Source organism: Ailuropoda melanoleuca, chromosome 16, assembly GCF_002007445.2.
Source record: "Ailuropoda melanoleuca isolate Jingjing chromosome 16, ASM200744v2, whole genome shotgun sequence".
NCBI classification, from domain to species: domain Eukaryota; kingdom Metazoa; phylum Chordata; class Mammalia; order Carnivora; family Ursidae; genus Ailuropoda; species Ailuropoda melanoleuca.
Genome location: NC_048233.1, coordinates 50,822,068 through 50,848,637, shown reverse-complemented (window position 1 = coordinate 50,848,637; position 26,570 = coordinate 50,822,068). Strand labels below are relative to the sequence as shown.

Sequence of the window (26,570 nt, the reverse complement as noted above, 5' to 3'; positions counted from 1 at the left end):
CTAATTTTTGCTTGTTCATTTAGTTATTCATTCATTTAACCCATTAATGCATTCAGCATTTATTCTCTGGGCGTCTAATCTTGTATCATTCTGATTTTAGTCTTTGTGCTGCTGAAGCAAGCCCATGTTCTCCGGGCATCTGCTATGAGCCAGTTCATCCCTGCCCAACTGTACTTAGTGGAATCCAGCACCCAGGGGAGTTGTGACTCTCTTCATAAGAACTGATGGAGTCTAGCCTGGCGGGAGGCTCGCTGGGAGATCTTGTTTTCTGTAGCTCTGCCTCCTGTGGCCGAGGGGCCTGAACACAGCAGACGCCGGTAGTGTTTGAGCAGCACCGAGTCAGACAGGTTGCCACAGCCACTTTTGTTCCCCTCACCTGCAGGGAGGTGTGCCCACTTTTCTTGAAGGTCCCAATCAGCAAGCTGGAACCTACTTCCTCTGTAGTGGGACTCCCGTCTCCCAGGACTGACCTCCCTTGCTGGTCTGCTGTGCTTTGCCATGCTGGAGTTCCTGAAACAATCCTGCTGTCGCTGCTCAGGCTCCCGTCACTTCAACACCGTGGTCTTGTAGCCCTGTTCCCTTCCTGCCCTCACTGTGCATCTCAGTGCCTGGCTCCCGTCGGACTGGAGTGGCCGCACCACTACTCACACTTGTTTTGGGATCATCTCCCTCTTCTGGATCCTCCCTCCCAACTTCATGCCGTGTCCTTGGGCTGTGTGACAGAGACGTGCCTGGGGAGGCGCTCTGCTGCGCGTCTGAGGGACAGGGGGGCTTCACACAGGCACACTTCATAAATAGACATCTCCTGTGTGATGAGGCCGTGATGCGTAGTGCTGGGAGTAGGTAGGGTGGAGCAGCTGGCTCTGCTTCCAGAGTCAGGGAAGTCTTTACCAGGAGGTGATGTTTGGGCAATATCTTAAAGGATTTAGCTAGGTAGACAATGGGAGAAAGGGAATTCAAGTCAAGGAAAATAGCATTCGTAAAAGCCTGAAATTGCCTTATGTTCTTAGAGAAAATATAATGTAGTGTGAATGAAAAAAAAAAAAAAGACTATGTTATTTGGATTGAGGGTTCATGAGTAGCAGAGAGAAGAAGTGAGGCCAGAGAACTAAATAGGGACCTACTCATGCAGGCCTTGAAAGCCACCACGGGGAGCCCGTGAAGGGCTTCATATAGGGGCGTGACATTCAGATTTATATGTAAGGAAGGTGAGACAAATGGCTGTGAGGGGATGGATTGTCTCATTTGTCCTGTAGCAATTCTGTGAGGTGGATGGGTTGACCCTTTTATCTGCTTGTTACACTTGAGAACACTGAGGCCCTAGCAGTTAAATATCTTGCCAAAGGTCTCAGAGCCAGAGAGCAGAGGACCTAGAACTCACCTGGCTTCCTGGCTCTGAATCTCTTCCTCTTGGGCGTGCTGCCATTATTAACAGAGTCTTCTAGAAAGCTGCCTGCAGCTGGGCAGTGGGTAGATGCTGACAAGAGCTATATGAAGCAAATGGTCATTGATACGATCTTGTTGAAGGAGTGTAGCCCTGGGATTTTGTGGCCTGTGGTGTTCAGTCTCCTGACCTGTGTGCCAGTACACAGACAGCAAGAAGCAGCAGGGAGCTTTGAGCTTCGAGCTCTGCATTGCCTTGACAAACTCCATTCATCAGTGCCTCGCTCATTAATTCAGGGCAGCATCTGTGCCTGATACTGGCATTGGTCACTGGCTTGTTTCTGCAAGCCCCTGGTCCTCCAGGTTGGACAGCTCTGTAGTCTGCAGCCCCAGGATGAACCCCGGCGGGCCCTTTCTCTGTCTGCAGTATGTAAAATGAAATAACTTTATTTTTTAAAAACAAAGGTAACATCTAGTGGTACGGAACATCAGCTTGGAGATCAGGCAGACCTGGTTTTAGGTCTGCTGCTGCCACATAGCTAGCTGTGAAAGTTATGTAATGCACTGAGGGCCTCAGTTTTCTTATCTCTAAAATGAGCACAAACGTCCCTGAAAAGATGGTTGGGATGATTAAGATGAGATTGTGTTGACAGAGTGCCTTGGCGTGCTGCTTGGCTTTTGTACATCCTCAATATATGGTGACTCTGATTCCCGCTGTTATTGCTGCCCCCACCACGACTGCTACACGTCATAAAGACTGTTTGAAAAACAGAGACTAGAGGAAAGAGTATCTTACAATCCTACCATCACGATGCAAGTACCATTATTATTAGTTATATTCCTTCAAATCTTTTTCCCCACAACTTCAGAACATATCAGATTTTATAGCATATTTATTTTATAGCCATATTCATTTATTATTTTGCCTTTGTAGTAGGTACATTATATTTATTTTTAATAAGTTTTTCTCTGATGATAAGGTTACTATATAAGATTTAGAAGTATAGAAAAAGCAAAAGGAAAAACCATACTTATACCTCTCATTCCTAGCCCCGAGGCTATCATTGTGAACTTTTGATGTATCTTCTTCCAGTCTTTTGTTTGTGTTTTATTATAGAGTCGAGATCATATACATATACAGTTCTTCCTGTGATTTTTCAGTTCATAAGATATCATGAGCATTTTTCTTTATTGTAAGCATTATTTTTCAAGGGTACATAGTAGTCCATCAGATGGTTCCACCATAATTTACATAAGCATTCCCCTACTGCTAGACATCTAAGTGTTTTCCAGTTCCTCAATCTAAGCAGCTTCCTTTGACAGAACCTTGGGACCCGGCCCAAGTGTCACCAGAAGGCATATAGTGAGCTTGTGCTGTGTGTATGGTCCTGGGCGGGGGTGGGGGGTGGGGCCCCTCAGATAAATCAGGCACTGAGCCTGCCTCAAGAGAGTTCAGAGACTAGACACCTGGAAAGATGGACTGGGGCAAAATATGCAGGTGCTTCTTTGCCCAATACTGTCAGGGAGTTCACCTAAGTGCGGGTATCTCCGTTTCCTCTAGAAACTGGAATCTGGAGCACACAGCTTTCACAAAGATAAAAGTCTCAGAAGCTTTGCTGACCCTTCTCACCTACCAGTGTGTTATTAGGCCTCTGATATTCAAATGCCTTTGAGCCTGTTACCTTGACTGTCAGGGGCCTGTGCTAATGACCTCTGAATATCACTTCCGAGTGGTTTTCACTGGCAAGGGGTGAGAAGCTACAGCCTCAAGAAAGGAACTAGCATGAGCCTCAGGAGAATTGGGGTGCTCTAGTCCTTGTTTTGATGCACACTTGCTCCGGCACCTGAGGCAAGTTATCTCCTCTTACCAAGCCTCTGTTGTCTCCTTACAATGTAGAAAGATTGGACTAGATAATCTCCAGGGCCCCTCCAGCACTGATGTTCCATGGGGACCTGAAGCCTTCTTCTTGCCAGGAGCTGAAGTGAGCATCCTGATAAAGGTCACAGGATGCTTCTCCAGGGTACAGAATTTCTTTTAATTAGTACCTGGGGAAGCACTTAAGCTTTTATATTCCCACTTACTTCCTCCTGGTAGGGGCTGGGACGAGTAGAGACTAAAAGGCAGGAAGTGCTGCTCGCTGTGTGAAAACACTAGATTCAGAACCCCAAATGATTCTTTGTCTCTTATGTAGTAGGTAGTTTTTCTTTTATGAACTTGGTTTTTTCATTCATTCTCTCACTTAGCAGGTGTTAACTGAGTCCCAGCCCTTGTACAATCCAGAGGTGAATGAGACTCAGGCCTGTTCTCAGGACACACACAGTCTAGTGAGAGACAGGGGCAGGTGTAAAAGGCACCAAGAGAATTGCTATGATGGGGTACAGATAAGTCACATAATGAAGGGGTACAGATAAGTTGCATAATGAAGGGAGTGCTTGAGTCTGCCTAGAAGCAAAAGAGTCTCAGTGGACACATTGAGCCTTTAAAAGATGAGTGGAAGTTTTCTAGGCAGTTGAAGAGAGGGCATTCCAAACAGAGGAGCCACATGTGCAAAGGCCCAGAGGTATGAGAGTACATGTCATGTTCTTTGTGAGGCTGGAGGGTGAAAGGGACAATGAGCAGATGAGAAAAAGTCAAGCACTTTTCCTTGGACAAGGAGTTTTCTTTCTCTAATATAACTTATTTTTTTTTCTTTTCTAGGTCTCTTGTGGCTCAGAGCATAATCTGGCAGTGATTGGTAAGTAATTAGTATACTGATAACTGTGTGTGTTCTGAAACTCCTGTGGCAGAGTTAGAGAAGACTCTTGGTTAACCAAAGGCCAGGGTGCCTGTGTATGTGTGTGTACATGTTGGGGGAGATTCTAGAAAATGGAAGTCTTTGATTGCCCAAGGCTTTACTAGAAGCCCCTTTTCTAAAAATTTCTATCCACATCATTGAGTGTCTTTTTAAGGTACCTAAGCTGGCCTCCCTGCCCCCGGCAGTGGCATTTGAAGATATTAAAGATTTTACAGACTGGGCACATCATGTGTAGAAATCCAGACATAGGGGCGCCTGGGTAGCGCAGTCGTTGGGCGTCTGCCTTCGGCTCAGGGCGTGATCCCGGCGTTCCGGGATCGAGTCCCACATCGGGCTCCTCGGCTGGGAGCCTGCTTCTTCCTCTCCCACTCTCCCTGCTTGTGTCCTCTCTCGCTGGCTGTATCTATCTCTGTCAAATAAATAAATAAAATCTTTAAAAAAAAAAAAAAAAGAAATCCAGACATAAAAGGGGAAGAGGATTGGTCTGCTCTTGTTTCTCTGAATAAATCCCTTACTCCAAGTTCTTTCCTCTTTCTTTGGAAATATGGGGCTCTGCTCACTGCCCCCCACTGCCTTGTATTCTGTGTCACTCAGGAGCTCCCAGATGAAGCCAACCTTCTGATTGATTGAGGTTTCCTCTTAATTGATTCTGGATAACCAAGGTTCACTGTTTTTATAATTAGGCCTATGAGTACTTCCTTCAAGAAGCTTCCTCGTTACTTCTCCAGGTAGACTAATCTCCGTATCACAACACAATCAAGAGACACGAGTATAGGGCCCGACTGCCTGGGTTCAATACAGGCTTCCACTTTCTAGTTGTGTGAACTTGGACAAGGTACTGAAGCCCTCCTTGGGAGGGCAGTAGCGCCTACCCTCTAGGGTTGTTGTGAGGGTTCCAGGAGTTAATATATTTAAAGCACCTAGAACAGTGCTTAGCTCCTAGTGAGGGTTTTAGAAATGTTCACTGTTATTATGTGATATTTGTTCTAATTGCCCTCTTCTGGGCTTTAGCTCCCCATCTGTCAAATGGAGGGGTTAAAGCAGAAAATCAAGGTTCCCTCCTGCTCTGATGTTTTAGGGTCCGATCACAAACCCATCCCTGCCTGCCTTCTGCTGGTGATTTCTGTGCCTGACTACTTCTCTCCCAGCCTCTGACTCAGCTTCTGAAGGGCAAGACCCCTGCGTTATGCTTTTGTTTCCTGCCTATTTGCAGCACACAGAGCAGTGCCTGATACTTGGCAGAGACTCGAGCACTGTTTTCTGAATTGAGCTGAGACTGGCTCAGCCGCCTGCGATGGCAGCAGTTTGAAGCACTGCTTTGTAGGCCCGAACGTGATGTGCAATGAGGCAGAACCAAGGACAGCTGAGGAGGTAGGCTGCCAGCCAGCAGAGGGGGTGGGGAGTAAACTGGGCTGGAGTCATAGAAGGAGCGAGAAAATGTAACGGCAAAGCTGCATGCTTTGCAGCCGCACCAGATCCTTTATACCGGAACTGCTCCAGCCTGGGTGTAATTCAGACAAGCTAATCAGAGAATCCGAGGTGGTGCCTAGGATGCTGCCGCCGCTGCTTTCCCTGGTCTAGGAGAGAGGTTGGCTCCCTCTGCGCCCAGGACAAACAGGAAGATTGCAGGGTATCTAAATACGTGAAAGAACGCAATCCAGATGAAGGAGGGGCCAGAGCTAGCAGGGTGGCGGGCTGAGCTGACAGAGGCAGCCTAGGGCTGCAGAAAGAGCAAAGACTCTGCAGGCAGACAACCTTGGTTCACACTAGCTCCATCTCTGTGTGAGCTTCCATTTCCCCCTTCACGTCCGTCATGGGGAGAATTCCACTTTGCAGGATTGCTGGGAGGATTAATGTATTTGAGATACCTGGTATGTAGGGAGTGTGAGAGAAACGTGTTTGTGTGTGTGTGTGTGTGTGTGTGTGTGTGTGTGTGTGTGTGTAGTTCTCTTTGTTTCTCATTTCTCTTGGTCAGGGTGGGGAGAGGGGAGAACGGCTTGTTAGGGTAACTGTGCTAGTGAAGTCATTGTTACTTGGGAGAGAGAAACAATAACATTCTGGAAAGGTGTCCAGCATTACCCAAGTGAGGAGAACATCAGAGGCCACGGAGAGCAAGGTGTGCCGGTGAGCTCCTGGAGGGTGGATGGACCTGTTCTTTTCTGTTTTGTCCTCAGTGCCCTGGTCTTGGCTCACACTCTGTTGAGTGCTTGGTTGCAGAGTCAGGGAAGGTGGGCCCGGTTACACAGTTCGGGCATGTGTCCCTGCCTGTGTGTGAGCTGGGAGCAGAGACTCCCCACCACTGGAGGGATGGGGCCCTGCATGAGTACCCTGCAGGGCGCAAGCTGTGCTACAGGAAGTGACAAGAAGCTCCTGTTGGCTGTGGCAGAAGGCCAGAAGAGGGAGACAAGCTGAAGGAGGAGAGTTCCTACCAGCTTAAATCCTGGTTCTCACAGCCAGCTCCTCGCCTCAGCCCTTCTACCATTGCCTACTTTAGATGGATTTCTCTGCCTTCAGTTTCATTCCCTGAGATCTGGACCCTCTGTGTCTGGTGCTGGGTCTCCCATGTGGTAGGCGCAAAACGGTTGCAGAATAGACTAGAACAGAATTTAAGGGAGCCAAACTTTCCTCAAGTGTAGAAGCAGCTTTAGTGTCTAATGAATGTGCAACAGACAAACCAGAAAGGGAGGTGGAATAGAGACGGGTAGAAGGACGTAACTCAGGACCTGCTCTGTCTGAGAATGGGCACTCCACAAACTATCTTTGCTGTACCCACTTTATAGAGAAGAAACCTGAGACTCAGAGGTTATCCAGGTTATCCAGGGGTAAGTAGCAATAAATAGTAGAGCTGCCTGCCTGACTTCCAAGACTGCTCTTTCGGCCCTATCCTATCCTAGGGCCTGAGGCAGCGTGGGAGGTGGTCAAGAAGAGCATAGACCCTAGGGTCAGATTGCCTGATTCCAGTCCTGGCTCCTACACTTAGGAGCCGTGTACCCTTGTATAAGTGGATTAACCCCCTGTGTCTTGATTGCCTCATCTGAAATATTACATTATTGCCTTCATAAGGTTGTTATGTAGAGTACTGACAGTGCTTGGCACAAAAGTAGAGGCTCAGTAAATGTTAGCTGGTATTATTATCATCATCATCATCGTCGTCACCCTATATTAAGACTTCAAGGAAGGAGGTAGTTGTAAGATGAGTATAAGAAGGCTTGACGCTCAAGGTGGGAAGCTCAGAAGCTAGAGAGGGAAGTGTGTTCCCCACCCAGAATGCTGGGGACCAGTGCGGGATCTCAGCATAGCTGCAGAAGGGATTTGTAAAACGTGGAGCCTGGGCACCCCAATCTGGGGGATCTGGACATCCCAACAGCCCTGGACACAGTGCAAGCCCGGATTTGCTCCAGATCAGGCTTCTGCTATCCACTGCCCCAGACAGGGATTCAGACCCTTCATGTTCTAGCCTGAAGCAAACCCCACAGCAGCCACACTTCAGGTTTCTTTCGGGAGCAAAGTAATTCTACTCTGCTGCTTCATTTGCTTCCAGGCTTCTTCCTTCCCCTTCTTTTGCAATTTGATTTGGTTCTTTCCTTAGTTTTCCAATGAGGCCTCTGTTGACATATTATTCTGTGTCTGCCACCAGGCATGGCCGTGGCTAGACAGGATGGTGAGGCAGGCGAGTTCCTGCTTCGGACGAAGGAGGAGCTGCTGGAGCTAGACACACAGTACTAGAACACAAGTGACAGGAAGGAGAGGGTTGAGGCCAGAGGCCACAGCTCGCCTGGCCACTTCGCACTGTGTGCCGTGCACAGTCAGTCCACCTCAGGGAGCCTGATTCCTCATGTGTACAATCAACCTACCTCTGAAAGTTGTTCCTGCAAGTGGCATAGGTAAGCCAGGCGCCTGCTCAGTACCTGCCGCATAACAGGTGCTCAGCAGGTGCTCGCTCACTTGGCAGGTTCGCTGGGCCCTTTCTTTCTGCCTTCCCACCTAGGATTTCCCTCCACATCTCACGGAGCTGGCTGCCTGGCTCCCACTCGTGGGCAGAGACTGAGGTCGGCAGAGGTGACATGAGGGCATGTGACCACCACTCGCTCAGAAGATCCCTGCCTACCAGAGCCCAGCTCCCAGGCCCAGCTCGGTCTTCGGGGCCCTCACCTCCATCTTCAGGGCCCTCACCTCCGTGTCTGGCTGAATTGGCTCCAGCTGTTTTGCTTCCCCTAGGAGCAGCTTATTTTGGCTTGAATGGGCAATTTGTTTGCCTTCTCTCCTGATGTGCAGTTGTTCAGCCTTCCCTTCCTGCAGAGAAAAAAGAGCTGACTGCATTTCCTCTCTCCCCGCTCCACGCAGACCTTTGGAAAGGATTTTATTGGTGGCCTTTTCCTGGAGCATTCAGGCTTGCCAGACAGGCATTGTTAAAGGGTTAGATATTTGGCAAGAAAGTGTCATGCCTCCTCCTCCTCCTCCTCCAAGCAAAGCCAGCTCTCTTACCAAATTGGAGCTATAATCTGTGTAAGGATCTTTTTTCCCCCTTCATTTCAGTGATGATTTTCAATCACTGAACCTTTGTACCTTTGTCATATGTGTGGCACAGCATCTGACCTTGGCTTGAAACCCATCAAACAGGGTCATACAGGAATTTAATGTGAGAACTAAATCTTCTTTGACACCGGCTCTTCCTCTGAGAGGCCATACCTCCAAACCCCAGGGCCTTGCAGAGAGCTTAGAGGCAAGTGTAAACTGTATGGTCCTGTGCACAGTGTGATTGGCAACGCATAAATGCTTTATATTATCTCATTTAATCCTCAGAGCAAATCGCTGAGTTGGTGCTGTTGTTAACTCCATTTTCTAGAGGAGGGAAGCTGTTTGATGGGGAATCAGTGTGTCAGGTCTTTCACCCCAGCCTCTAACTTCAGAGCCTGTGGTCCACTACCCCATGCTGCCTTCCTGCGGACCACTGACAGTCTGGCCTGGTGTTAAGGCCACCAGATAAGATGATCTCATCTCTTCGTTTCAGTACTTAGTGTCCCTTCACGTTAGCAACTTCTCCTGTCTTGCAGCCTAAATGTCTTCTCCTTCAGATTCAGCAGTTCTGTGTATAATCACCAGATAGAATTGTGAAGTTGATGACATTGTTGTGGAAAACCACCCCTTTTAGGATTCTTCTTCCCTCTCTCACTGTCCCTTACCTCTTAAAAAATTGATTTGCATATTTAATATTTGGATAATTAACACTTGCATATGATTTGAACTTAAAAGGCATAAAAAGATTTAAAATGAAAAACTTCCCTCCTTCCCTGTCCCCCCATTTGTCCAACACCCAAAAACCCTTCTGCCACATGTGCAACTAATGTCTGTTAATCTGTGTTTTTCTAGTTTCTTTTTGCATATATTAAGTAAATGCTAAGATATATTTTTATCCCTCCTTTCACATAAGTGGTACTATATTGTACATACTTTGTCGTGTCTTATTTTTTCTTTCAACAGTTCATCTGGGAGATCTTTACTTATCAGTATAAAAGCCTTCCTAGATAATTATTACAGGTATATAGTATTCCGGGATACCTACGTACCATGATTTATTTAACCCATGACCTGTTGATGGACATGCAGATCGTCTCTGGTATTTTGCTGTTATAGGTAATGATGTAGTGAATAACCTTGTGTATATATGTCATTTCACTTGTGGAATATTGAAGAATAAATCCCTAGAAGTGAAATTATTGTCAAAGAGTAAGTGTATCAATTTTGCAAGAGAGGAATTGCCTTCACAGGCAATTTTGCCTTCATAGAAATTATACCATTTTCACTCCCACTAACAATATATGAGTGCCTGTTTCTGCAGTCTCCCTAAGAGTGTGTTAAGAAACTTCTAGATTTTCGCCAATCTGATAGGTGAAAAACTAAAAGGATGGTTTTTTTTTAACTTTTTAAGTTGAAATACAGTATATATACTGTAAAGTGTGCAGATCTTAAAGGTTCAGTGTGATGAGTGTTTATATATGCACATACCTAGGATACCACCACCCAGTACAAGGGACAGGACGTTTCAAGCACCCCAGAAGATATCTCTTCTCAGGCAGTACCCCAGCCCTAGAGTTAACACTACTCCAACTTCTGTCTCCAGAAATGAGTTTTGTCTGTGGTTGAACTTCATATAAATGGTGTTATGCACTGTGTACTCTTTTGTGTTCAGCTTTTTCTGTTCAACACGTTGTGCTCTAAGAATCATCTATTTTGTGTGTAGTGGAAGTTCTTTTTTACTGGTCAGTAATAGTCCACTGGATGAACATACCACAACTTAGATGTCCATTTCATTGTTGAAGATTTGGGTTGCTTCCAGCTTGAAGTCTGTGAATAAGGCTGCTGTCAACATTCTTACCCATGCCATTTGGTGAACACATGCATTGGTTTCTCTTGAGCGTGTAACCGAGAGTAGGATTTCTGGATCATATCCTTAGCATTAGTAGATAAACAGTTTTCCAAAGTAGTAGTGCCAGTTATATATTGCCCATCAGCAATATATGGGAGTTCCAACTGTGCTGTATCCTTGCCAGGTATTTTCAGCCTTGCTGATCGAGGCCATCCTGTGGAGTAAGTCGTGTGGAACCTCACTGTCATTTTAATTTACGGTTCTCTGATAACCGAAGATGTCGAGCATCTTTTCATATACTTAGAGGCCACTCGGGCAGCTTCTTCTGTCTAGTGCAAGGACTTAGGTGCAACACCGTCAAGTGGGTTTTGTCTATGTTTTTCTTGATGGTTTGCGGGCATCCTTTATCTTATGGATTCAAGACCTTTGATTTATATATATAGCGAACATCTTTTCTTTCCCAGTCAGTGGCTTGCTGTTTTGCTCTCTTAATGGTGTCTTTTGATATACAGATATCCCTAATTCTAACGAAGTCCAGTTTATCAACCTTTTATTTAATGGTTTGAGGTGTTTGTGCCTCTTTAAAACATTTTGGTCTGCTCCAAGGTCATGAAATGAAAATATTCTCCTTTGTGTTCATCTTGAAACTTTATTAATTTTGCCTTTTACAATTAGGGTTAGAATCCATTTTTGAATCAGTATTAAAAAACAACAACAACATAACAACACATTGCCCTAAAACCATCTATTGAAAAGTTCGTCCTTTCCCCATTGAATTTTAGAGGCTCCTTTGTTGTAAATCAAGAGACTGGATATATGTGTAAATTTGGCTTCGGACTCTCTCTTCTTTCATAGTTTATTTTTCTATGTTCATGCTAGTACCATTCTACCTTGATTGCAGCTTTATAATAAATTCCAATATCTGGTATTAAGTTTTCCAACTCTATTCTTCTTTAAGATGATTGTGGCCTTGGGGTGTCTGGCTGGCTCAGCTGTTAAGCGTCTGCCTTCAGCTCAGGGAGTGATCCCAGGGTCCTGGGATCGAGCCCCGCGTCGGGCTCCCTGCTCCGCTGGGAGCCTGCTTCTTCCTCTCCTACTCCCCCCTCTCCCACTCCCCCTGCTTGTGTTCCCTCTCTCACTGGATGTCTCTCTCTCTGTCAGATAAATAAATAAAATCTTTAAAAAAAATGATTGTGGCCTTTCTAATCACTCTACTTGTAGTTATGAATGAAAATTGAGCACCTTTTTGTATATTCAGGAGCTCTTTGTATTTTTGTCTTTTTTTACGCTTTTATTTATTTATTTTAGAGAGAGTGTGTGTGTGCGAGTAGGGGAGAGACAGAAGGGGAGAGAGAGGGAGAGCATCTCAAGCAGACCCCCCGCTGAGTGTGGAGCCTGATGTGGGGCTTGATCTCAAGACCCTGAGATCAGGACCTGAGGCAAAACCAAGAGTTGGGACACTTAACCGACTGAGCCACCCAGTCACCCCTGTATTTTCTTCTTTATGAAGGGTTTCTCCATACCTGTATTTGTTTTTCATTGCTACTATAACAGATTACCAGAAAATTAGTGGCTTAAAACAACACAAATGAGTTATTCTAGAGTTTGAGGTCAGAAGTCTGAAGTGGGTCTCACCAGGCCAAAATCAGGGTGTGAGCAGGCTGCATTTTTCTCTGGAGCCTCTAAGGAGAGTGTTTTCTTGCCTCTTCCAGCTTCTGGAGGCTACCTGCACTTCTTGACTGTGGCTCCTGCCATCTTCAAAGCCCGAGGTGGCTGCTGGAATCTTTCTTTCATCACATCACTCCGACACTGACTTTTCTGCCATCCTAGTCCACATTTCAGAATCCTCGTGATTCCTTTAGGCCGCGTCTCCCACTCTGGATAATCCAGCATCATCTCCCTATTTGAAGGTCAGCTAATTAGCAAGTTTAATTTCATCTGCTACCTCAGTTCTCCTTTGCCATGTAATGTAACACTCACAGGCTCCAGGAATTAGGACTTTGAGATGATATCGTTATGGTCTGCCTCAATATCCTTTGGCCTTTTTTCCAGTTAGATTATTGGTCTTTTACTAATTAATTTCTAAGAGCCGGGCACCTACGTGGTTCAGTTGGTTAAGCATCTGCCCTTGGCTCAGGTCGTGATCTCCAAGTCCTGGGATTGAGCCCTTCCCGGCTCTCTGCCACTCCCTCCCCCCGCCCCGGTGCTCGCTCTCTCTCTCAAATAAATAAATAAAGTCTTCAAAAAAATTTTCCAGGAGCTTTTTATGTATGAGGGATTTAGGCCTTTGTGGTTCAGAAAGCAAATATATTTTCTTAGCTTTTTTTGTTTCTCCTTTTGGTGTCTTTTTTTGTTTTGTTTTGTCCTGTTTTTNAGGGATCACGCCCTGAGCCGAAGGCAGACGCCTTAACCGCTGCGCCACCCAGGCGCCCCTACTAATTAATTTCTAAGAGCCGGGCACCTACGTGGTTCAGTTGGTTAAGCATCTGCCCTTGGCTCAGGTCGTGATCTCCAAGTCCTGGGATTGAGCCCTTCCCGGCTCTCTGCCACTCCCTCCCCCCGCCCGGTGCTCGCTCTCTCTCTCAAATAAATAAATAAAGTCTTCAAAAAAATTTTCCAGGAGCTTTTTATGTATGAGGGATTTAGGCCTTTGTGGTTCAGAAAGCAAATATATTTTCTTAGCTTTTTTTGTTTCTCCTTTTGGTGTCTTTTTTTGTTTTGTTTTGTCCTGTTTTTGCCATGCAAACTTTTCTTTCTCTATAGACAAAATTTATCAGTCTTTTCCCGTGTGGCTTCTGGATTTTGAGTTAGAGAAGCCCTCCCTATTCTAGACTTTCCTCTATTTTACTCTAGTACTTTTTATGTTTGTTTGTTTGTTTGTTTGTTTGTTTGTTTTTTAACATGTAAGTCTTTGATCCATTTGGAACTTATTCTGATACACAATGTCAAGTGTGGATTCAACTTCTAGACTTTCCTCTATTTTACTCTAGTACTTTTTATGTTTGTTTGTTTGTTTTTTAACATGTAAGTCTTTGATCCATTTGGAACTTATTCTGATACACAATGTCAAGTGTGGATTCAACTTCTAGACTTTCCTCTATTTTACTCTAGTACTTTTTATGTTTGTTTGTTTGTTTTTTAACATGTAAGTCTTTGATCCATTTGGAACTTATTCTGATACACAATGTCAAGTGTGGATTCAACTTCTAGACTTTCCTCTATTTTACTCTAGTACTTTTTATGTTTGTTTGTTTGTTTTTTAACATGTAAGTCTTTGATCCATTTGGAACTTATTCTGATACACAATGTCAAGTGTGGATTCAACTTCTAGACTTTCCTCTATTTTACTCTAGTACTTTTTATGTTTGTTTGTTTGTTTTTTAACATGTAAGTCTTTGATCCATTTGGAACTTATTCTGATACACAATGTCAAGTGTGGATTCAACTTCTAGACTTTCCTCTATTTTACTCTAGTACTTTTTATGTGTTTGTTTGTTTTTTAACATGTAAGTCTTTGATCCATTTGGAACTTATTCTGATACACAATGTCAAGTGTGGATTCAACTTCATTATTTTTCCAGATGGCTACCTAATACTGCCCCAACGCTATTGAATTCCCTTTCTTTGGCTGCCCTCCTGGATCCCACTGCTCTCCCAGAGCAACCCTAAGGCATAAAGAGAGGCAGTGACTGACCCAAGATGGCCAGCTAGTCAGTGGCAGAGCTGGGGCTAGACCTCAGGTCCAGCTCATGCTGCTCAGTCTGAAGCTGGTGGCTGGTTCTCAAGGAGCTTTCCCAGGTGGCTGTTTCCTGGGCTGTTTGCTGAGGCAGACCAGCCCATTGGTTGCGTGGGCTCTGAGTGCGCTGTCCCAGGTCATGCTGTGCTCATCTCCAGAGTGAGATGTATTCATTGCCACTGTCACACCTGGCTGCTCGGGGTACTGCATTTTCTTCTCTATCAGGCCAGAAATGTGATAAAATCTTTGGCATTCAGGAGAGGTGTTTCACAATTAATGCAGAGATGTTTTTACAGACCACTGGTTATTGTTTAAATCACATTTCTGTTGAGTCATTTGTTTTCAAGACATGGCCTCACATCACAAGGTGTGCCTTTTTAGCTTTCAGTAAGAGTGGATTTTTTCCCACTATTTTCCCAAGGAAGCAAGGGTAGTATCACTCCTTAGAAGTCATTCTATATTAGACCACAGGTGAGGGTTCCAGGCTGTCAAGGAGGCTCACATACTTGCTAATTACCTTCTCATGCCAGCCTTTTTGGGCACAAGATTATTTACCACATTTAGCGCTCTGGTCCTTTTAAGGTTTCTTCCAGGAGCGGAAACCACAATCATGACCCACTGTACTTGTTTACAAATACGAGGCTTAGGGCCTTGCAAAGGTAAATCTGACAAAGGTGAACTCAAGGGAAAAACTACAGAGAGGTAGAGTGAGCTAGAGGCAGCCTTCCGCAGTGGAGGGGCTGAGGGCTGGTCCCAGTGTTGTCTGCCACTAGCTCTCTATGTGATCCTGGGCAGTCATTTCCCACTCTGGGCCTGAGGATCCCATGTGAGAAATGTTTCTAAAGTCTGCTGCACCACTCAAGTCTGGCTTCATGTCCACAAACTGTGTTGCACATTAAAAAAAAAATTATTTATTAAAAAACTTTTTTATTGTGTTGTCCCTTAATGAGATCTACTCTCATAACAGATTTTTAAGTGTACGATATGTTATTGATAGTTGTAGGCACCATGTTGTACCGGGGACCTCTAGAACTTACTCATCTTCCTTCTTAAAACAGTTACTTTTCTTGGTGTCCATGACACTCTGCTCTCCTGGTTCCTTCTGTTTCATTGGCTGCTTCTCCTTAGTCTCCCTCATGGGCTCCACCTCTCCTCTGCCTAAATGCTGAAGGTCTGAGCACTCCGGGGCTCTGTGTTGGTCTCCCGTCTTTTCTCTCTCCGCAGGTTTTCCAGTCAACCTTGTTCAGTCCCATGGCTTTAAAAACTTTTCGTATGCTGATAATTTCCCAGTTTTTATGTTCAGCTCTGACCTCTCCTCTGAGCACCAAATTATATATCCAGGTCCCCATTTGACATCTCCACATTAATTTTAAATAGGTATCTCCAGTGTAATGTGCCCAGAATAGAACTTTTATTTGTCTTTTTCAAGACCATATCTACTGGGTCTTTTTCTTAGTATATGGCATCACCATCGACCCAACTGCTGAAGCCAAAAATCTAGGAGTCCACATTGATTCCTCTCCTCTCTCCATTCATCCTCACATCTAATCCCTTAGTAAGTCCTGCTGACTTTACCTCTAAATGTATCCCAAGAACGTCCACTTTGCTCCGTTTCTACTACTACTGCTTAGTCCAGGCCACCAGAGTCTCTCCTTGGGACTGTTTCTATAACCCTAACTATACCAGGGTTCCCTTCTCTTCCCTACTGCGGGTGTAAATGGAATTCCTGTTGCATGGGTCTATGGTAGCCAGAGTGCTTTTTCTTAATAGACCGAATTGTCTCCCCCTGCCTTGCATGTAGGAGTGCTGTACCTGTTTGTTAAATACTGACTGACTGTCACATACAGTATTGTCCTCATTCCTTCCCTTCACCCTTACTAGTGGCTGACAGCTTGCCATGTAGCATTCCCACATTGAGTGGGAAAGGGACCTATGAATTAATTCTGGCACATAATATGTACTTAATAAACACTGAATGGGTCCCAAGCAGTGAATGATAAGAATTAGAGGAAAGGGTTGCAAAGGAGGAATGATTAATTTTGGAAATCCTCATGGAAAAGGTAGCTTTTGAGCAGAGGAAGGGTAAAGAGCCTCGTGTGCTGAGGGACCAACATGAGCAAAGGGAAGGAAGGCTTTAGAGAGTGAATCATGGTTGAGGGACAGTAGCCAACCATCAGGACAACTGAGGGTCAGCTCGGGCCAGGTCTCCAATGGCATGCTGAAGGGCATTGACTTTATTGTAGAGACAGTGTGGAGCCATTATGGGTCATTTGGGAAGACGCTTCAGAAGGTGACAATTACAGCAGAAGATAAAGGGCTTTAAAAAAAATGGATAATGCCTTTTTGCAGAGAAAAGAGAACGGACAGCAGCTGGGCGCCTACTACGCACTGGCACCATTCTGAGCATTTTGCGTATATCATCTCATTTCATCGTCACCATGCAGGGTAGAAAGTAGATGAGAAATGTCGCTGTTTTTTCAGATAGGAAATTGAAGACTCAAAGAGGTGGAGCCCAGGATTCAGACTAACATCTACTGACTCCAAGGTCCGCACTTTCCCCCCTCATCCTGCCCCATCCCTAAAGGGGGACATGCTTTAGCTTAATGAGCATATCAGGCAGCACCAACTAACCTTATAGCATGCAGCTGACTTTGGAAGCCAGGAAGAAGCAATAGCAGAGCTAGTACTGATAGCACTTGTCTGCAGGGGCAGAGGTCAGCCTCTGCCTCATTGTCTATCCTCAGAGCATAGCCCCAGGGGACTATGGACAGCATGGGACAGCTTTGATAATGACCAAGAAGTCAGGCCTGTGGGCCCACTCTGTCCTTCCTTTGAGCAAGCTTCCTGAGCCTGGGTGGCACCATGAACGCCTAGACTCACAGTGCCTCTTAGCAACCAAAGGCCTTGGCTTACACTAGAGCCCTGAATACCACCTACCCTGTAGCTGCTGTCCCTACTGCCTCTTGTCTCTCTGGAGTCCCTCTTCCTCCTGGGTGCACCAAAAGCCCTTAACACAGAACAGCTGTGACTATTCACTCCAGAGTGTGCTCTCTGGGCAGGGCTTCTGCAATGCTCTGTTGGCCCGTCTAGCCATTCATGGATTTATTGATACATTAAGATACTGTACCATGTGGTAGAAAGAGCCCTGGGCCAAGGGACCTGAGTGCAAGACCAGCTGCTGTCACCTTGGGATGGCCACTTTCCTTCTCTGGGCCTCCTTTTCTTTATGGATAAAAGAAGAGAATTGTATAAGATAATCTTCAAGGTGTCTTCCAGCTCTGACCCTTTCTGGGTTTTGTTCTTCCATAGAGTCATGCCTTGCCCCTAACATGGCATTAAGGGAATGCTTCTCAGAAGAGATCATGTTTAAGGTGGGTCTTAAAGGAGGAGGAGGAGGAGGAGAAGGAGAAAGGCATTCCAGCAAACGGGATCAGTATGAACAAGAGCATGGAGAAGACATGGCAAACTGGGGGGAAGAAGGGATCAGGAGAGGAACAGAGCAGTGGGAGACAAGGCTGCGGGATGTCTGCAGCCAGGTCACAAAGGCCTTGAATGACAGGCTAAGCAGCTGGGACTTCATCTTGCAGGGTAACAGTAATGCATCATGATATAGCTCCTGTGCTATGCTTTCTCTTTTCCTGGGGTTAAAATTGCCCGTTTTCCCCCCTCTTCCTTTGATTGATTTTCTATATACTTCAACAGAGGAATCACAAAGGAATGGCAGTGGGTTTGATTTTGTGGCTTTGTAAGATATTAACTCAGTAAGCTTGTGCTTTTCTGCTTGAGACAAGAAGGATGCTGCTGACCTTCTGGCCCTCAGCACACTGGATGTCTGATGGCTCCGACCAGGCGTCGTGGCTCCAAAATCCCCATCAGATTCCTTGGCCCGGACTCTACCCTATCCTAGGTGCAACTCCAGGCCCAGCTCAGGGCTAATCCTTTCCTCTTCCCAAGGCAGCCTCGAGGCTAACAGGGACAGGAAGCTCACGGTGTAGTCCTCGTGTGGCATGCGTGTGGATGTGGATGATTCTGACGTGTGCTCACGGCTCACAATGCCCAAGGCTCTCCAGCTCACCCGTCCCTTTTCACTGTTATCGCTGCTCGGAGGTTTTCAGGGGAGCTTCAGTCCCTATCACACAGGGGAGGACAGGGAGTCTTCTGAAAGGTTGCCTGATTTGCCCCAGGCATTGGAGTTAGGAAGCCATGGATTCAATTCTAGTTCTGCTGCTTCGTATCTGTGTGACCGTGTGCAAGTTGCCGCCTTCTCTGAACTGTGGGTTCCACTTCTTCGAAGATTGAGGTAATAACCGCTTCTATAAATGCTTGTTACTAGAGGGAATTGTGCGGTTTCCGGAAAAGCTCTTGGCACAGAGTAGGTGCTCAACATGTCTGATTCTGACTCACTTGGGGGCTCTTTCTGGTGTCTCGCCTTGCTTCCCATATGGCCCTCTTTGTCATCTTGCTCCTCTGTTCTTAAGTCGATGCCACAGGCAGACACTAGTGGAAATAGTCTTCCTGGGTGCCCAGTGTGAAGCTAGGCCCTGCACTGGGCTGCCAGGACACAGGGAACGGCCCCTGCCGTCACTTTGCTTATCGCCTGCTGGGGTGTGTGTGGGAGCAGAGAGGGTCTAGCCTTCACTCTTGACACGGAGCCAAGGTGATGTGTCCATCACGTGTGCCACTGATCTCCTTCCTCTCCGTAAACTTACCGTGTGGCACGCGCCAGACTAAGCTCTTACGCATACTGTCTCACTAAGCTCCGGCATACACTCCTGCATACTCACGTGTGCCTGTAGCTTACTTACACTGTAACACGCAATCCTGTTTTACACATGAGAAAAATGAGGCTTAGAAAAGGTAAGCATTCTGGTCTTAAGATCTACAACTCATACTGGGTGGTACTATTTGAACCAGATTATCTGCTCTGGAGCATGCACTTTTGTATTTTTATTGGATAACTTTTTGTTTATTACAGAATAGTGTGTATATATGTGAGTGAGTGTGTGTGTGTACATATATATACACACACATATATATAGTTAAAAAGTAAAAAAAAATACTAAAAGCCTCAATAATGGCAATTTCTGCCTCACCTTTTCCCATCCCAAGACCCATTCCCAGAGCCAGCCATTTTGAACTCTTTTCAGGTATTTACCTCTGTGTTTGTAAATCAGATGCTCATTTAAGGTATCGGTTTTAAATGAAACAAATTATATCTATTGATTTCTTAATATTAATTAAAATTTAGAGGCACCTGGTGAGCATCTGACTCTTGATTTCAGCTTAGGTCATGATCTCAGGGTTGTGAGATTGAGCCCAGATCAGGTTCGGCACCGGTGTGGAGTCTGCCTAAGGTTCTCTTTCTAGCTCTCCCTTTGACTGTCCCCGCTGCTCTCTCGTTATCTCTCTCTCTCCCTCTCTTAAATAAATAAACAAACAAACAAACCAACAAACAAAGCAAATTATATCTATTGGTTTCTTAATAAAAATAAAAATTATCTTACACCACCACCCCCATTTCCTCTCCCTCCATCCTCCCGCTGTACTGAAATCATTAGTCTGTTATTAAGATCAGTGTGAATACTGTTCTCACTGCTGAGCCAAGTAATGCATCATGATATAGCTCCTGTGCTGTACTTTCTCTTTTCCTGGGGTATTGCCTGGTTGGTTTTTTCCCCCCTCTTCCTTTGTTTGATTTTCTATATACTAACCACTGATTCTTCCCAAGTGCCCCCAAAATGTCTGTAAAACACCTCTTCACCTCTTTTTTTTTTAAAGATTTATTTATTTATTTGAGAGAGAAAGAGAGGGTATGAGAGTATGTGTGAACAGGGGGAGGAGCAGAGGATGGGAAACTCAAGCAGACTCCGTGCTGAGTGCAGAGTCCGACATGAGCCTTGAGCTCATGACCCTGAGATCATGACCTGAGCCAAAAATCAAGAGCCAGACTCTTAACCAACTGAGCCACCCGGGTGCCCCCCTCTGCACCTCTTGATACTCTTTTCATATGGTCAAATACGTTAAGTCTTTAGCAGGGTCCCCACCCCCACCCCAGAGCCCTTCCCCCCAGTTCCATCTGAAGTGCTTACCTCAGGCTCACACAGTTGTTACGGTGTGATTTCTCTTTACTGCTCTCCTGTGTTAAATCCTGTTTCATCTGCTTCCTGTCTTCCTCCTTCTTGAGATTGGTCCCTTACTTTGGTGGAGCTGTGTTCCAGTAGCTCCCTAAGAAAGAGTAGTTGGAGATAAATTTTTTGATTCCTTCAATTTCTGAGAATACACGTACTCTGTTTTCACACTTGATTGACAGTTTAGCTGTGCGTAGGATTCAAGGTTGAAAATCCTTTTCCTTCTGATTTTTGGAGGTTTTTCCATTGTCCTCTAGCTTCTAGTGTTAGTGAGAAGTCTGGTTTTTTTCCCCCCTAATTTCTATTCCTTTGTATGAGACCAGGTTTTTTTTCTCTTTGAAATTTTTTGGAGTTTCTCTTTCTCTTCGTTGTTTTGAACTTTCTGATGACGTGCCTTTGTGTGGGTGTTCTTTTATTCCTTGTCCTGGTACTCACTGAACCCTCCATTGGAGGCTTATGCCCTTCAGTTCTGGGAGATTTTTCTTGAAATAGTTTTTCATAATTTTTTCCTTATTTGTCTCAGTTCTCACTTTTTGGGACTTCTTAGATGTATACTGAATCTCCTGGACTGACCCTCTAATTTTCTTAGTTTTTCTTTCCTCTTGGATATCTTTTTACTTTTTGGATCACTTTCTGGAAATTTTGTTGACTTGATCTTCCAACCTTTGAAATGGAATTTTTATTTTGGCTCTCTTTTTTAATTTTCAAGCACTTTTTCTTCTTCTTCAATCCTTTTTTTTTTAATTTCTATTCTTAATCATATTATAGTCTTGCCATCTATTATTTCTCAGTGGCTATTATCGTAGACTCTTAAAAATGTTTTCTTTTGCCCTCTGCCTTGTCTCTGCTTCTTCCACTTTTTCCTTTTCTTTATTTGGGGTTCTGTCTTACCTATTGGAGACTTGCTGAATGTTGTTTGTTGCCCCCCAGATGTACCCTTTACACCTTGCTCTGTGCCTCCCAGGAGTCTGATCTCTGTGGCCTGCACCAGCAGGCTCCCTTGCCCTCTGACTTCTGGTGGCATTTGGCTAATGAGAGAGGGGCACAGCAGGAGATCTGAGGACTGGAAAAAGGAGGTCAGGGTATTTATTCCCCCAGCTTGGATCCTTGCTCCTTTGCCACAGCTCCTGCTGCTTCACATCCCGCTCCATAACTCCACCCTCTCTGGCTCTGCTAGCCACAACCTTCCCTTGCCTCTACTGGCTTAGAGGTGGTAAAGCTCTTTACTGAGTGGTCCTGAGGTACAAAACTGTCCCTCTTGGTTTCCCTAAACATTGTCCCTGCCTCTGTGAATGGTTCCTTTATAAAACTCTTCCCTGCTGCTCCTTAGAGGTGCAGTCTGTCTTGTGCTGAGGCCTGGACTGTTGCAGAAGTTTTCCTCTCCAGAAACATGGTGATCCTTAGCTGTCTGTTCATATTGGAAAATGAGACACTAAGCGAGGCTCTGTGTGCATGGAGAGGGCTGACTGACTGGTAGACTTTCTTGTAAGATGAGGGACAGAGGAGCGAGGGAAGCTTTTTCATTCATGGACCTCCAGAGATCAGTATTTATGGGCTTTTCTAATCTCCCGCCTTGACATATATATGCCTGGCTGTTGACTTTCTGAAACAGGATGGAGGAAGGAGGCTTGGGATCCCATCACTTGTACACAGATTGTTACCGAAACTGTTTATTTCATCCTTATTGTCACTCTCACCAACTAGTGCATCTCTTTTTTTCCTAAGTCCAGGGCCTCCCTGGGTCAGTTTCTCCAGAGAACTAATATCCAGTGTTCCCTCAGGAAGTAGGTTGCTTGGTTGTGTGTGTTGGGAAGAATCTGAGAACCTAACTGTCCCATACATATGATTTCAGCCAGTCCCTCTGACTTCAGCTCTGTCTTTACCCCACTTTCAAAGGCACTTGGTGCCTCTCAGTCCTGAGGCTTCCCCGAGTTTTGTAAGAAAAGCGGGTTCCATTTTTACCACCCCCTTCAGCCCGCAGCGGGCTGCAGCTGGCTCCACTCTGAGAAGTTAGTTATCTCCTCCATCTCTTCTTCCTCTGAAATGTGTTGTGCTATCTTGTCTGCTGTTGTTTCTCCTTCTAGTCTCCTTCCCTTGGTGGATTTATACTTTCTTTAGTTCTTTCTAGTCAGTTAAATGGGGCTTTGGAAGGGAGTAGGGATAAAAGCCTGGGCTCAGTGTGCCCTGATTAGTGGGAAGTTCTTAGCTTGGTTTTGTAGCCCACAGCTGCAAAAGGCCGAGAAAGTGGCCCCAGAGTGGCCCAGAGACTGCAAGGCAGGCCACAAGTCAATGGGAGGTCAGCTACCCAGAACGGAAGCCAGGGCCTTTGCGATGGTGGGTTTTGTGAGTTCTGAGTCTGTTCATTTTATTCAGGCAGCACCTCTTAGAAAAATTCTGCATATGAAGAGAATTTATTTCAATCAGTTGGGAACTGACTTGTAAAAAATTCAACAAATGGCAATATGTAACAGAAGGCAAACAACAATAACAAAAACCCCAAGTAAAATGATAGGGACTCTTGGACAAGTGCATTTTAAAAACTTAACTTTGCCAAATGGATGACCAAATGTTTATGGGCTTCTATTGTGGGAGGGGCCTCCCTTCCTGAGGGAGGGGAGCAGAATTTTAGCTGCTCTAATGTAAGAAGAAGCCTGGGGTCATAGAACCGCAACCTTTAAAGGTAGAGGAGACTTTAGAGATGGCCTGATCCCCACAAAAGAGGAAATGAAGGCTTAAGTGAGGAAATGATTTGCCCAGAGTCACACAGCAAGTCAGAGGCTAAGCCCAGGATGACGCCCCCAACTCTTGACTCCAACTGGCATCATCCCACCTCTTTGGAGACAGAGCATCAGCAACATTGAAGGTGAGCTCCAAAGGCCCCACCCTTGTCACTGACACCTGGCAGCCATGGCATGGGGGGCTCTTGACTCGGTTCACTTCTGGGTGATTTCTGCTGCTTGTCCCCACTAGACATACCGTGTCCTCCATTTCCCTTCTCTGCAGCAGCTCACAGGGTAGCACATGCGGCCCAGTACAATACAGAAAGTAGACCTGTTTCCTTTCGTTCCCCAAGGTTTGAGCCTCTCTCAGGGGTTGCTATATGAACTCAATTGCAGTAAAAAAAAAAAAAAAAAAAAAGGTAAAGACTTCAATAACTCAGGTTTGGGGGAAGGTGAGGGAAAATAAGCCTACACAGTAAATTACCAATTCTTGAATATTTATTGATCATAGTAACAGTAAAAACTGACATTATTGGTCCTCACCATGGACCATGTATGGTTTTATACATTTTATATGCATTATTGATTGATTCTTTACATTAAACATAAGGTAGGTACTGTTATTATGTTTGTTTCACAGATGGGGAAGCAACTAAGGCACAGAGAGGATAAGTAACTTGCTCAAGGAGAAGAGCATTGTCCTGGGTACTCTACACTGTAAGGGGTTAGCTATCCAACGTGGTGGATTCATAATTAGTGGGTGATATTCTCCCAAATTATTCAGTAGTAGATTGATAAGAGCTACAAAGGGATCTCTTATGGCTGCCAAAGTTTCCAGCCTCAGACTGTCCCCATGAAGGCAGAGAAGAATTAATGTTCCATTTTCTGAGATATCAGAAAATTGGGAGGGTTTATATATGCAAAGAATGACAAAATCAGGAACAAAACAAGGGTTGAAATGTGAGCTGAAGCCAACAAAATAATGTTTAACTGGGTATAAATGTAAGAGTGGTCAGATAGTTGCTGTAGAGAGGCAATTTCTACCATAGAAATTCTGAGTCTTGGGTGTTAGCTGTGTAGCTGATTCCTGGTCAGCTTGCAGTGAGGTCAAGACCAAGGAAGCCAGCCATGGTGGTGGAGATGTGGGCAGAGGGGAGAAGACGAACCTGATGGCTATGTTGCCTTTAAGCTGTCAGTGGGATAAGCAGTGGAGCCGTCCTGAAGACAAACTGCAAAAGGGGTGTCTTCTTAAGACCTTTCAACTGATTGGATCAGGCCCACTCAGATCATCCAGAATAATTTCTCCATAAAGCCAATTTATTATAATTGTTAATCACATCTACAGAATATCTTCACAGCAACACCTAGATTAGTGTTTGATTGAATAACTGGGTACACATGCCACATAAAACTGTCACATGTTCCAACTTGTATTTTAAATTGTTCTAGGGACAAGAGGGTGGCTGAATTGAAGGGGAGAGGGTCTGGAAGCAGAGAGATGAGTAGAGAAGCCGGAGCATTACCTTAAAGGAGGGGTGATGAGGACCTGAAATGAGTAGTGGCAAACTGAGAAACTGAGATAGAAAGTAAGAAGAGATTGGAAAGACCGAGCTCAGCTTATTGGGATTCAGTGACACGGTTAGAACAGGCTTGAGAAGGGAAGGAGAACAACGGGCAGGACTGCGGATGGATCTGGTGATCTGCTCAGTAGACTGGGTGGATGTGCCATCATTGACTGAGAAGGGAAATACATGGAAAGAGGAAAGAGCAGGCTAGAGACAAGGTGATTAACTTATTTTTGAACGTACCTGAGTGTGCGATGCCTGTGGAACATCCATATAGAAATACCTGGTAGGAGATTGGGGTGAAGACTTTTAACTCTTTAGAGAGGTCAGATAGTTGCTGTAGAGAAAGGTTAGTGAAGTAGGACTACCTAAGTAGTTCTTTCTTCATGTCTATATGAGTAGTGTTTTTGCTAAGTGGCCCTGCTCTAGGGTATGCTGTTGTCAGGCCTTTGATACTGTTACATCGATGTAGCCATCCTGTATTGCCCTGTGATTAGTCCTGCCGCTGTAGTAGTTTGGCCCCAGGTAGAGAGAGCTTTCCTCGCCATCTTTTGCAGGTATCTGCCCAGCTTGCAAGACTTTCTCCCTACGTGTCAAGAAGCCATTGTGAGGGTTTGGTTCTCAGTAGGAGCCCATACACGTGAGGGCTGTGTCTCCTTGAGGAAAATCCATTATGGAATCACTAATGTCTGGGGAATGACCTGAAAGCACGTAGCACGGAGGATGATTAATGACATCATGTAGCCACTCACTGCCCCAGAAAGCAAGGCTGGCCCAATCAGGCTGCCTGGGAAGAAACACCCCCTGTTTTCCCAACTTCCAACCCTAGACCTCCTCTCACCAGGTCTGCAGATAATGGATGGGGAGTTTCTGCCCTGGGAGGTGTGGGAGCATGGGCAAGGAGAGGGGACAGTATTCACTGAGCACCTCCTATGGGCCAAGCAGTGTGCCGGGCACCTTCCTTCATGACAATAATGATGAAAACAGTGACAATTAACTCTTACCAGGCGTTTGCCTTGGTGCCAGGCACTGGGCATACATTGTTTTTCTTTTCCATTTAATTGATACCACAACCGTGTGAGATAGATACTATTATTAGCCACATTTTACAAGTGAGGAAGTCAAGGGGTGCCTGGGTGGCTTAGTCTTGGTTTCAGCTCAGGTCATGATCTCCTGGTCGTGAGATTGAGCCCCACATAGGGCTCTGCGCTCAGCTGGGAGTCTGCTTGAAGATTTTCTCCCTCTGCCTCTCCCCCACTCACACACACTCTCTCTCTCTTTCTCTCAAATAAATAAATCTTGAAAACCACTACAACAAGTGAGGAAGTCAAGGCAGAGAGATCAAGTAACTTGCCCAGGGACACACAATTAGTAGATATCGAAGGTGAGATTTGAAAAAAGGTTCTGATTCCCAAGCCTAGACTTTTGGACATTATGTTCCTTCTCTCTGGCCCCGACCCTCACTGGTCCTGTCATTCAGGGGAGCGAGACTACAGGGTTTTTCTATTACAGGGCTCACAGATTTCTGTCTTCACAGCTTTAAGGAGTGAGTGGGTTGGGGAAAGCCCCGGATGGGAATTAGGAGTCGTAGGTTCTTGTCCCAGCCTCTGTCTGACCTGGGACCTTAGACCTTAATCTTTTGGAACCACATTTTCATCACCTATAAAATGGAAATTCTGACACTTACCTCCCAGGGTGTTATGAACATCAGATGAAGAAATTGCTAAGAAAGTGTTTCCATAAACTTTGGGGGTTGTTCTCTTCCATTGGTAGCAACTGCCCTGCTTTTCAGAAAATCCTCTCCTGTTATCTTCCTCCGACCCTGACTCCTCGTGTCCTTTATTTTGATTTGTGACATTAGCACTTAAAAGTCTCT

General features: G+C 45.3%; 1 protein-coding gene across 10 annotated transcripts in view; it reads left to right on the top strand.

The window, feature by feature from the left end:
* The window catches only part of SERGEF (secretion regulating guanine nucleotide exchange factor), a 242,455-nt gene that overhangs the window by 130,573 nt on the left and 85,312 nt on the right, over nt 1-26,570 (top strand). For 8 of the 10 annotated variants that reach the window (XR_004621459.1, XR_004621460.1, XM_034646317.1 and 5 more), the window contains one exon: nt 4,082-4,118. Coding sequence is in view for 7 of the 10 variants with exons in the window: in XM_034646317.1 (XP_034502208.1) it covers nt 4,082-4,118 (37 nt within the window). In the remaining 3 variants the exon portion in view is untranslated. Of the gene's footprint in view, nt 1-4,081; nt 4,119-5,391; nt 5,550-12,257; nt 12,605-26,570 lie in introns of those variants that run through there. The other 2 variants (XR_004621458.1, XM_034646318.1) reach the window with 2 other exon arrangements.